This window comes from Tachypleus tridentatus, chromosome 10 (genome assembly GCF_004210375.1).
Source record: "Tachypleus tridentatus isolate NWPU-2018 chromosome 10, ASM421037v1, whole genome shotgun sequence".
Taxonomy (NCBI): Eukaryota; Metazoa; Arthropoda; class Merostomata; order Xiphosura; family Limulidae; genus Tachypleus; species Tachypleus tridentatus.
In genome coordinates this window covers 176,582,404-176,596,489 of record NC_134834.1, presented here as the reverse complement: position 1 = coordinate 176,596,489, position 14,086 = coordinate 176,582,404, and the positions used below count along the sequence as shown (strand labels likewise).

Genomic DNA, 14,086 nt, shown 5'->3' with positions numbered 1-14,086 from the left:
TCTTTTTTATAGATATATTTAACCACTTCCTGTCAGAATTTTCATCACCATGCCTTTTTTCATGGATATCAATTTTTAACCACTTACTGCCAGTAGTTACATTGCAATGTCTTTTTTATAGATATATTTAACCACTTCCTGTCAGAATTCTCATTACCATGTCTTTTTTTATAGATAACAATATTTAACCACTTTCTGCCAGGAGTTCCATAATCATGTCTTTTTTTATAGATAACAATATTTAACTACTTCTTGGCAGAAGTTCCATTGCAATGTCTATTTTTTTTTACAGATATCAATATTTAACCACTTCCTGTCAGAATTTTCATTACCATGTCTTTTTTCATGGATATCAATTTTTAACCACTTACTGCCAGTAGTTACATTGCAATGTCTTTTTTTATTATAGGTATCAATATTTAACCACTTTCTGCCAGGAGTTCCATTGCAACAGGAGCATAGATCCTGTGGGGATACATCCCCCTTTCATTTTTGGTGGGGGGTATGGTGCATACAATCATCCCCCCTACAGTTTGGTCTGTTGAATTGTTTTATTGCATCACAGGCCTACAAAATGTGTGTTTGTTCTTGTGATTCTCGTGTTCTTACCAATCAATTTACATAATTAGGCCTAGATGCTGGCTTTTTCAGTAGCCAAAATGTACATCTTTAATATAGGCGTGCTTCTAAGCTTTTCGATCTAAGCGATAGTTCGTAAGTATCAGTCAGTAGGCCTAAGTATACATGCAAGACTTGCAAGCACTATTACAGATCTACCTACGTCTTGTACGTAGTGTAAGATTAAGTAAAATTTTCACCACAACAGATTGAACAGAGCATGAAATTCGAAAATATTACTCTCAAGCGTAAACTCCTGTGATCTAGGTCTGGCAGGCCATTTGTAGCTTGTAGCTGCATCAATCTTATGTGCATATTGTGCGGTTTTCCTGCGCCATTTGTTCTTATGCATGTCTAGCTGGTTTTATTGTCGAACGCCTTACTCTCCTTAGCTGCCGAAGTCGCTGACCATAGTGTACGTTTAGTGTACAGTTAACGACAGGTTCGGGCCGCTCGGATACAGACGCGCCCTACATCATCCCCTCCGCTCCCTTTAGTCTGAGCTTCGATTTTACAACAGGGCTCATTAGACCTGTATTTGTGACCCTCATTAATCCATGAAATTTCATATTATCACCGCCCTCTAATAAAGTGCTGGTGGTTTATGGTAAAAGAACAATATATTCTCTTATCATAAAGAGTAAATATATTCTATTTTCTTGTATAATTAGAACACAAAAGGAGCGATTTCAACGACACGAAGCTTCAACTCGAATTGTATTGCTAGTTTTTGTTTAGGTGTTTTCATTTAATAGACGTGCTTATAAACATTATATCACAACGTGTTTGCCTTTTGATGAGCTTTAACAGGAATATAATATATTTGTGATTGTTTAAGTATTTTTTGAGAAATTTGCAATTACTTGTGTTGTAACTAGCACACATTATTGTCTCAGCGATGCTCAGGCGGTCAGTCGGCTCGGTAGTCACTGTGAGGTTCGCGCGTTCGACTTGAATACATTGTACAGTTCAGTCCCACTTCCATTCTGTTCTATCTTCGATCGTTGTACGTTAGAGTTTTTCAATAAAGACTATTTTAGCCTGTTAAGTTATCTGGGAAACAGATTCTAATTATGACAAGCAAGCGTCTGAAATTTTCCGATGTTAGACAGTTCTACAAGCCAGTTACTAGTACTACAAGAGACAATGTAGATGCAGATAATCCAACAACCTCAAGCAAAGGAATAAAAACTTGCCATGCAGAAGAAATACCATGTTCATTAGAGGACGAGTCTGAAAATGCTTCTTGTGCAACTATTGCACATCATGAATCTCCAGATAGTTCTGAAACAAGTTTGTGCAGTAATGAAAAATCTGACACTCCACAGATACAGTGTGGAAAGCCATATCATCCAGACACACAACTAATACCACGACAGAAAGCAAAATCTCAAAATATCAACTTCCAGGGCAAGTGGTTTGATGAGTTCCCATGGCTGCACTTTGACAATCAGACTCAAAAAGTCATATGCTTTCATTGTACCAAGGCGGAAAATAGAGGCCTTTTTACAGGGAAATTGGAGAGGCCAGTGGAGTATACCTTCATATCCACCGGTTTTTACAACTGGAAAAAGGCAAAACAGAAATTCAACGAACACCAATTCTCCTTTCAGCACAGATTCGCTATATCTCCAGAAGGTTCACTTGATGTAACTCCAGTGACTGTCCAGCTACATGATGGAAAAAGAAGCAGCAGGAAGAATGCAAAAGAAGTCTAGCTAAAATATTGAGAAATTTACGTTTCTTACTGTGTCAAGGTTCAGCACCACGTGGACATACTGATACAGAGGGGAACTTCCTGCAGTTAATGAAGCTCCTGGAAGAAGAAGATCCTGAGTTGACGGCCTACTTGTCAAAGAAAACCACATTCACATCACCCCAGGCTCAGAATGAAATAATGGAGATATTCAGCCATCAAATACTGAGAAACATAGCACACGAAGTGCAGCAAAGTAAAATCTTTGCATTAATGGTTGATGGCACTCAAGATGTTAAAGATGCCTAACAGAAAGCAGTTTGTGTACGATACGTAGATGAGAACCTTGACGTCCATGAGACATTTCTTGGTTTTACAGTGTTTCCAATACAACTGGTGAAACAATATTCTCGACTATACTTGATGTACAAACTAGACTCAATTTACCACTGTCAGGATTAAGAGCACAAACTTATGATGGAGCCGCTAACATGAGTGGTGCGTACAGTGGATGTCAGGCAAAAATAAAAGAGAAGCAACCGTCAACTTTGTTTTTTCACTGCGGAGCATACAAGGCTAATTTAATAATGCAACATGCAGTTGAAGCTTGTGAATGTGTTCGAGATTCTATCCAGTGGGTACATGAACTTGGTGTTTTGCTTCAAAGGTCAGGCAAATAAAAGACAATCTTTGAAAATATTGTATCGTCAGCAGGGGCGTAGATCTTTTACACCCGATGGGGGGTGGGGTGATTTTTGCAACCACTTATGTGGACTGTTCAATTTGCAAATTGGTAATCTCTGATTACGTGAACCTGAAAGCTGTAAACATGAAATCACGGAGTAATCTTGTTGCCATGATACTTGCATGTATACTTAGGCCTACTGACTAATACTTACGAGCTATCGCTTAGATCGAAAAGTTTAGAAGCACGCCTATATTAAAGATGTACACTTCGGCTACCAAAAAAGCCTACATCTATGCCTAATTATGTAATTCGATTGGTAAGAACACGAGAATCACAAGAACAAACACACAATTTGTTGGCCTGTGATGCAATAAAACAATTCAACAGACCAAACTGTAGGGGGGATGATTGTATGCACCATACCCCCACCTGAAGTGAAGGGGGGGGGTGTATACTAGACTAGAGGACTAAATGAATTTTACTTCAATGAAAAGTATGAATAATTATGTGCTATATTGTATTGATGTGTAATTTTCAAGAGTTCGCAAAGAAATTTCAATTATTTTTATCAAACAACATAAACAGTTTTTCAGATATAAACTTATCAAGAGTAATTACTGATTTTATTAATAGTTGAAAACGTAATTCATGCATTCAAAGTTATTAGTAACCTTATCAAGTATAATGGCCATCTTTTATACTGTGCAGTGTGCAGGAATAAATACATGTGGCAGTTAATTTGTGACACATTTGTCTTTATTCTATTAACATTTTGAAAACTGTTCACAACACCTCACTTATACAAACCTACATGGAAACCTTGGAGTATTGTGGCAACAAGATTACTCTGTGACTGCATGTTTACAGCTTTCAGGTTCACGTAATCAGAGATTACCATTTTGAAAATTGAACAGTTCACATAAGTGGTTGCAAAAATCATCCCCCCCCCCCATCGGGTGTAAAAAATCTACGCCCCTGCATGATCGCAATGTCTTTTTCTTTTTTTCTTTTTTTTTATAGATATCAGTATTAACCACTTCGTGTCATCAGTATCATTACCATGTCTTTTTTTTATAGACATAAATATTTAACCACTTCCTGTCAGGAGTTTCACTACCATGTCTTTTTTTCGGAGACATCATTACTGCACCAATTTATGCCATAAACTACACAGTTATTCTTCTTCATTAAAGATATCTGCGATGTGCTACTTTCTACCAGAAAATTATACTATAATCTCCATTTACCCAGTAACAATAAATCATTCAGTTACTAAATTAGAGAAAAATTCAAAAGTTAATGGTTCAAAAACATTTGTGTGGTTTTCCTATTTTATAAAATATCTTATTTTTACAACTAGGAATCCACTTGGACAAAGCAACTTAAATATTTTACAGCTGACTTTGTAACAAGTGTATAACTCACATATATTATCAATTTGATTTCTATTTTTGACTTTTCACCACTTGATCTGCTAAATTGAAACAAATAATTACGAAGCATGTGATATGAACAAGCAATAAAACAATAACCTAACCAATGTTTAAGCTACTGTCAGGTGTGAACTGGTGCACGTACAATGTATTTCGAAGTATGGACTGTGTCCCTAAACGAAACTGAGCGATTTATATGGCACGACTGAATTATATGGAATCATCTATGGTATTATGACCTTCTAAGTTATCATTACATACATATATACACACACATACATATGTATATATCATAGTCTTTCAAGAACTTCCTTATACTTTTGATGTCTTCCCACATTGTAACATACACGACATTTGAATTATATTGTTGTGGTCTTCTGCAACATTGTATGAGTTAGGTTATTACAGCACAAAGTAGAAAGGTATTAAGCAATAAGTATATTACAATAGAGTAATTTATATTCATAAAAGGATATTTATTGTGTAGGGTGATTACAATGTAGGCAACTTGTTATATTATGCTACGAATTAGGCTGTTTGCTCATATTGATAAATGTAATAAATAAAGTATAAACTGGATTATGTTTTGAACAATCACACCTGTTAACATCTGTGTAGCCTACGAAATAAAATATGTCTAGAAATTAAGAAGTCTACTGACACAGGTACCTTGGTTACATGTATACAGGTATTATTTTTTCTATCAGCTCTTCTTTAAACACATAATAATTTTGTTTAATGTGATTAACTAATTCACTATACTAGCAATGCTATAAAGATTATCACTACAAATATAGAATAAAATAATTTAAATTTGAAATACCAACTTCTATATAAGGTGTAAACACAGCAACTCACTTTGCAAGACACTAGTACCTGCAAGAATAACTTGATATAACCAAAATTATCAAACCCAATGATGGCTTACCTTTACAGTCATTGTGCTAATTTTAGGTTCTGAATGGTGAGTAAAATGCCAAAGATCTAAAGATGCACTCCAAACTAAAGTCCATAAGAATGGGAACAAGAAAGTTCAAGCAGTCAAAAGTGAAAGGCGTAAAAAATTAAATGAAAACGTCTAACATGGCATGTATTTTAAAAACCTTCACTTGCATGATGTTCTAAACAAAAGTTATGGTACATATCATAACACATTATAAATGACACCAGTTTTTGTCTTGTATTTCTTATAACTTGACAATGTAAGTTTTATGCATGAGAGGTTTTATGAAAGCAAGATTGGCTTTCAAAGGTTCAAACATTCAGTGGCACTAGTTTGCATAAATTACTGATGATGTCAGTATAATGACATATGTTTGACTGAAGAAAAACCCCTATACGTAATTCACAAAAATTGAATAAAGCAGTTTAAAAACATTATAAAGTTATCATGTTTCATATTTTTAAACAAAGCACACTATTTACGTAAATATACTTGATGGTATGTACAATACTCATGCAGCTAGATACGACAAGCTTTCATTTCAAGAGCACCACACTGAGCTGATTTAAGCAAAACAAATCTTTGTTTAGTAGTCAGTGTTCCAAGCAAATTAACAGTCAGTCTTTTTAACATAAAACTGCTGATTAACTAAACGTACCCAATAAACATATTAACAGAACAGAACAACACTGGCATTTTGATGTGAAAATAAAAATGTACATTCAATTCTGAGTAAAAGTTGCAAGTGAGATGAGTGTTATTATCAGTTAGATTTGTTCCAGTGTTGATTAATTAAGCACACACCTTGGAAGAGGAGGGGGAGATCTAAAATTAAATCAGCGTTTTTGTTTTCAACACTGAAACTATTAGTAGTGTCTATTTGACGTTTTGCACTTGTTATACCATAACACTTCTCTTATACACTGGGCTTTCAACATGTTTTATTGAAGCAACACAGCTGTTAAACATAACTACCACTGTATTTTACAACAAAGCTTTGCTCAAATGTACACAACTCAAAACATTGAAGTTTCCAGAAGTGACATTTAATATGTGATTAAAACTGAAATGTTGTTGAATGGTTTCTGACACTGTTCAGTTTGAATGCCACCTGATAAGTTTAGAACGATCTTTAAATATCTAACTAATAAACAAACCTTCTGAACACAGCCTTCAATAACAGGCATAACTATATTTTCTAGCATTAAAAATAATTAACTATAGATCCCAGTGATTGCATGAAATACTGAAATAGGGGTATCATAATAAACTTTCTTATCAGCACTTGTATTAGTCACGTATACTGGTCATTGTATATACAATACAATGTAGGTTTTCTGGAAATGTCAATTGACCAGGCAATTGCAGGTATAATATTACAGATTCTTTTATTGGTGTAAAACAATTCACCTCCAATATGTTGAAATTTCAATCCATATCTGTATACAAATATTTGACACGTTACAAACTCTGTAATACAAATGTTAACATTCATATTATAGGTATAATTTTGTGTATGTTCCAAAATTTGAAAACAATGAAGAAAAATGCATACATCAACATTTGTAATGGGGTGATATGATACATATATCAAGATGTGGAAGTTTAACCAATATTTTTGACAGTCTTGTCTGTAATTTATTTTCTATGTTACAAACATTATCCTGTTACAATTAAAGTAATTCTAGATAGAAAAAAAAAGGATAATTTTGATTTATTTTGTATTTCTATGGTGATTACAAGGCTAGTCAAACTGACCAATTTCACATAAAATTAGGGTAGTAAACATAAGATACATTTTCAACCTTTTTTTTCAATAAATCTTTTTAAAATATTATTTTAGAGGTTTTAGAGATTACACAAAAAGTTTGATAATTTTTAAGAGAAGGAAAAGTATTTTTAATCTTAACATGAAAATCGCTCTACATTCAGACCAGTAACTACTTTAACTCCTTATAATAAAACATTAATTTTTAGCAAAAATAGTTCATTGAAAATTCTGATGTTTTTCATACAAAAGACTTATAATGTTTACTAAAAGCTTGATAAATTTTGTGAGAATGCATAAATAGAATCACATCAGATATATCGAACAACGTATCAATTCAATCATGTCAAACCTTCATGATACGATACTGCTGTATCACATTACCTCTAATTTATAACCATTAATATTTTATCAGTTCGTATATTGGTAATGCTTATAACTTTTGATATTAACTGTTTTCTTTCATATTGATTTGCTAAATGTGATGAAACTGTTTCAATTTATGTAAAATTAATTTTGCACATCTGCCCCCTTCTTCCAAGAAACATAAAATCAGCATTTTACAGAAATTTGTAGTATAAGGTCACTGTAAAATCAATACCACCACCACCACTGAAAGTTTTGTATTTAAAACTAAAATCCAGTCTTTGTATTAATTGCTTTGTTTTTTAATTATCATGTAAACAAATATTATAAACACACTGTAATGTTATCTTCAATCTGCAAACATATTTTTGATATTTTAAACATGCAGCAATTATGATTAATGTCCTTCAGCTGTTTAGAAAAATAATTTAATTTTTACACATATTCATAAATACAGTTCTAAAGTTCCTTCTTTGCTGAGATCTAAAACTTTTTGTTCCTAATTCTCCCAAAAAATGACCAATAAATACTTACTTTTACAATTACTTTGCATTCAACTCTGCTTCTGAAATGCATTTGGTAAGAAAGGTTTTACACCAAAAAGCAGTACATAAAATGATCCTTTAAATATGATAAAACTCACTATTGAAATTAAGTCATATTATATGTGTGTGTTGTACATTGAAGAGCATGCACTACCAATGTCTAACATAATTGATGTGGCTGAAATAATGCTTGCACATTTTATCAAATATATTTAGAAGTATTTTCATGTATTGTAAAAATATCTTTCATGACAAATTGCATAAAAATATTCCACTAGCTTCTTTATCTTTTACAAGAAGAAACACTTACTGTACATAAATAACTTAATCAGAATATCACATTAAACTTTAAAACATCTTATAAATCAAGTTAACATACACATTTTATGAAATAGTATCAATAACTTTTATTTTCATTACAAGAAATGTCTGCTTTGAAAAAACAAACCAGTAGGAATATCACATTAAACCAGTAGGAACATCACATTAAACTTAAAAATACTATAAATCAACTTAATATTTGTTTTATGGCAATGATAAATTTTATATATCTTATTACAAAAAATGACTGTTTTCAATAAACAAACCACTAGAAATATCAGTATTCATAACCATATTTCAAATAATAAATTCTGAGAAATAAGATGTTTTTACACTAAAGATCAGAGAGACTATTACCTTTGATATCCTGTATGGAACATTCATTGTATATTTTGATGTATTTCTCGTGAAAAATATATCGGTTTATGGATCAAGAAAACAAAAACAAGCCAACAGAATTTTAGTGAGAAAAAATGTATAGACTGGTATGTTTTTAAAATAGGTTTAATATTCTGAACTGAAACCTTTACACTTCAGTGATGTCGATAAAACCTACTTGTAGAGAAATATATATGTAAAAACGGCTCATCTGGGTTGAGAAAACATTTTACGATGAGGAGCGAAGAAGGTTGAAACGTTGTTCACGCTTCATCATAAAATGTTTTCTCAACCCAAACGAGCCGTTTTTACATATACCTTTACACTTCATTTGCTGTTAAAGAACAATTAAAATGCCAAAAAATGAACACATGACACAAGTAACATCCTATGGGATGCTTAACAGACACTTTACATATAGATACAAAATAATGTCCTCTCTCTTTCTTATATTGTTATTTAAAAAGACTGCAACAAAATGTCTTCTTTAAACCCTTAAATGTTTCAAATAATTCTGGACAGTGGTCACTACTTTAGTATGATGAAAGAAAGTTGTTACTTGGTTTGAAAGCAGAAAGTTTTATTTTTTCATAATGTCACCTTTTACTTTGAGAGTAAAATGGAAACTGAATGTTTATTATAGTTTTTTACATTAACTTTGTCATATTAACTATATCTGTTATTTTTATCTCTCTAGAGATATCGCATATTATACTTACTACAAAAAAATATAATAGTGAATGCTGCAATATTTAATAATTTGGCCAATATTAAGTATGTTGTTTAGTAACTCAATAACAAAAAAACTGCCACATTGTATTACTACTTCCAGGCCTACTTCATAATCTGGTTGCCCTTATAATTTCCAGGAATGAGAGGTAAACATACTATACAAACTATAACATCAAAATTAAACATACTATACAAACTATAACATCAAAATTAAACATACTATACAAACTATAACCTCAAAATTAAATCAAAAGAACAACTTACCACATTTTCCCAAAGTTTTACCATGTATCTGTGAAGTTTCAAATCTAACTTTGGGATTTCAGTTAATTATATGTGGGTTTTATATAATACATGATAATTTCGCCTCTGTTTCCTTTCTCTTACCAGGAAACTTATAACAAGTTGTTAGATTATAAATGCCACTAACCATCTGTAATTTAGTAAGCTGACTGAGAAATACAGTTATTTATTTATTAAATATACAAGAACATTCATACCTTTCCACTCATTTTATTAAATAGCTTATTTATACACTGAATTTACAAAATGTGCACAAAAAGTTACAAATGTGCTCCACCATATTAAAACACATGCTCATTTTCTACAGGTACACATCAATTTATAAATCTACATAATTTATACATCTATAAGGTTAGTTAATAAAACTAAGGTTATAAATTGTCATCTACATTTAATAAATCAACAAATATATTTCTCGGTGAACTTAATGAATTTACATATAGTACTGACGGTTATAAACTAAGTTTATAGTATGTAAATTGTGAATATGATTCAACTTAAACTGCAAAGCTGCATTTGATATTTTGTACATCTTCAATATCATATTCATAGTTCATTCAGATATATAATTTAAAAAAAATTTAAATTTACATCATCATATCTTACGTAGGTAAACAATCTATGAATTTAACGCCTCAAAAAAGTTTCTGAATCACGATGATCATACACAACCAAATTCAGCAACTAATCTATATATTAAGTATCCAAACATGCATCTTTAACATTATTAAATTCTTATATGTACAACTATAGGGTAACCAATGCAATGTGACCTATCATGACCACCTAATTAAACAAAAACAAATTACCTTTTCCCTTTAACCCAAGAGTCAATAACCAACACAATAATACAATCTGCTTAGTGCAACTATCATATATAAATGACTACAAAACAAAATATACCTCAAACAGTTAAAGATTAATAAGGATAATTATGACCAGCCTCGTTAACAAGTGTAAATATTTGCCTAATGATATCATAATGCACTTTTCAAAATAAACATTTTTTCTTGCATAAATTTTTTTTCATTTTAAAAAGTTATTTTATCATCTTTCATTAGCTTTTTTCAAAACATAATATATAAACCTACAGCAACAACTAAAATAATTGTGTCTGAATCCGTGGTTAAAAATTTCACTTCAAAACACAAATTCAAACTTTTCTTTTCTTGGGGAAAAAAATTAAAAAAAGAGAAACCACAATTTTCTGAGAAACAACAGCAAATACAACAAGTAAGGGACTTTTAGTTGTGAAGTGTGCACTTAATACACAGCATTCAAATTTTAAGCACAAGATATACAAAATTAACTTTTTAATTTTAAAAGACACATTTTTCTTTTATTGTAACAAACATGTTTATGACTGAATGGTACAAGCATAAATATATTCATATACATATATGGTAATGATCTTTAATTTTTTTCTTAATTAATACTTTCCATTTGGTGGAACATGAACTTCAGAATCAAATTATGTAAAAAAGACAGTTACATGTTAACAAAGTGCTGGCTAGAATCAACTTCTCACTAAAAATGACTTACTGTAAAGGAGTGTATTGCACTAAACTTGGTTGTTCTTCACACAAATTCTGAAGAAAGTGGACACAGACTACTTTTATCTACTATACATAAAACAATCTCACTTTAGAAGTGCTTACTAGGAGGTCATCGTCAAAGAACTTGGTTTCTATTACCACATTCCCACTGAAAAGAAGAAAAATATGTTTTAATGGTTTATCACACAAAACAAAATTAAAAGTAAAATTAGGTTAAAAGGGATGCCACTAGAGTACAGACTTAACCTTATTATGTGAAAAAAACAACAATTTGTGGGTTAAAAAATTTAGTGATTTTAGTGAAAGAACACACAAAGGTAAGAAAGACAAATAAATAAATATTATACATCTCTAAGTAAGTGTAATACAGTCCTTCAATCAAATCATTTCAAGACCTTAACACGGACCACTTATGAATAAGACTTCTGTATAAAAGACAGTTTTCTTATTCATAAGGCTAAAGCCTAAAATGAGACATGTCAGTTCAGCTTATAAATTGCTGCTAATTTTATAACCATGTTTCTAGCATATGAAGTACTTATATGTTCAATTTATATAGCCTTTCTATATATTATGAAGTATCCTTTGTATCTTAAAAAAACTACTAAAATACCATACTTTGTAGTGTATCTGTACATACAGCTGTCATGATGTTTTAAATATGGAAGTTTCCTGCAGGATTTAGTTAGATATAAAAGATATTTCTTCATCAAAAAGATCAAATGTAGTTTATAAATCTTATGTGACCTTGCTGTAAGGTTATATTGGTTCCATGACAAAATGACTACTGAAACAAGTGAAGGAATGTGCAAACTTAAAAATGCTAAGCAAATCAAGTGCATTGGAGTACACACTGGTGAGTGTGATGGAGTCATCCATTCAAATTATTCTAATATTTTAACAAGTCATTGATGGTCATTGCCTCTATATAAAAGGAAACTTACTCATTCATAAGCAGAAACCAGAAATTCAATCAGATCAATTCAGCTTGTAAACTGTTAGTTATTTACAAGTTTGAATACCAATAAAGCATGCTGGCAGAGTTTACTGTACAAAAAGAAATATATGGTGAACTACCTTAGCTTAACCAATTCTTAAGTCTATATCAGAATTACAGTAACTATTCAAAACGTTTCAACATAAAAAATGATTTTAAAATAAAATTAAGTTTGCTTCTGTGGTTGTTACCTTGGCAAGCTATTTTGGAATTATTCAATACATCAATATATGCAGTACAGGCATAAAAAAGTTCTGTCAGCACAATTGTAATAAAAGTAGGGCCATATTTTTTTTTAAAAAAAGGGAGGTGAAAAATGATAAAGGGAAATTTGTAATCAATGTCAAAGGTTGTCAGTGTTCAATGAAGTAACATCAAGCTACATTATCAATATACAAAATGTGATGTTTTTATCATTTCCTGTTGCCTGAATAATTGATCAGATTCAGTATACTTCACTTGTAGCCTGTGTTGTTGATTAAACTAGGAGTTTTAAAATTTGGTCCAACCATTATTCACCTGAACTCAGTGTTAACATCTATTTTCAACAAATGCTCCTAACTATGAAGAAGTTGATTTTTATTATGTTTAAATTTTGATTTTTTTTCTCAGTTAATCTGTGTTTTTAGTTTCTTTATGAAATACCAGCTAACTACAGTTAGTTAACTTTGATACTAAGGCTTGACATTGAGGTTTTCAAAATATTAGTTAGAGTACTCAATCTTATGTAAATCAGTTTGTCCCAGTATGTAAACATATTATTTGTTCAGGTCACTGTTAATTATAATTAAATAATTCTAACTATTAAATAGATTTGTTTGATAATTTTCAAGGTCAGGATATTATTTCTGGATCATTTTCCTAACTTTGTATCAAGTTTATATTCTTCAGTGGAGTTTATTTTGTGATGTATCAAAAATTCTAATATACGATTATTCAAACAGGAGAAAAGAAAAATTATTCTCACAACTAGACCAACTAGATATCAGCCTCTTAGATCTTTAAATGCTGAAATAATTATAATAAATATTACTAAATAACAATGATTTCTTGCTTTCTAAAGTTTTGCATTATCAATTTTATATGGTCAAGATTTTCTATAAAAATAGGATTTAGTTTTAAAATTTCTAATTAGATCTACTATTGTGAATATTTTCAATGAGTCTCAATAAGCAAAATGTACTAGAGAAATTAAAGTTTACCAGTTTGAAGGATGACAGAAGTTGAAATATAAAAAACTTAGTACTGAAATATTCTGGTAATTTTATTGAAAAAACCAGGATTAACTAACACGGCTGAAAACAGCACTGATACTACTGCTGAAAACAAAAGATGTATTTAGTAGGTCACACAGTTATCCCTCAGCTAAATAAGGGATGGTCACTTGCATCCCATGATTTTTTCTCCTTCCTTCTCACAATGGAAAATATTAACAGGGTTACATAGAACTTAAAGTTATGTAGCATATAGAATTGTTTTAAAAAGCAAAGATATGATTTAATTTTTCTATCATACTTTATACTGTTAAGTTTCTAAACTTTTGGTGAGAGACAGTTTTTAAAAAGCATTAAAAGTACTTTTTTCATCTTAGTTCTCATTATTTCATTTTGTTGATCAGAAATTTACATTTTTATATATAAAATCAGTTTCAACTCAACTGATATTCAGTAACGTAGTTAATCCAATGTTTCTGTAGTGCTCACTACTCATGGCTATAACTCATAAAATCAAAGAAAAAATTT

The 14,086-nt window shown here is 30.9% G+C and overlaps 1 protein-coding gene across 2 annotated transcripts in view; it reads right to left on the bottom strand.

Annotated features, from left to right (window-relative positions):
- Nucleotides 1-9,985: 9,985 nt before the first annotated feature.
- Nucleotides 9,986-14,086, bottom strand: part of LOC143230992 (retinal rod rhodopsin-sensitive cGMP 3',5'-cyclic phosphodiesterase subunit delta) — a 35,167-nt gene continuing 31,066 nt past the window's right edge. For both annotated transcript variants that reach the window (XM_076465409.1, XM_076465408.1), the window contains exon 6: nucleotides 9,986-11,495. In XM_076465409.1, coding sequence (XP_076321524.1) covers nucleotides 11,414-11,495 — 82 coding nt within the window. In that variant the 3' untranslated portion in view covers nucleotides 9,986-11,413. The remainder of the gene's footprint in view (nucleotides 11,496-14,086) is intronic.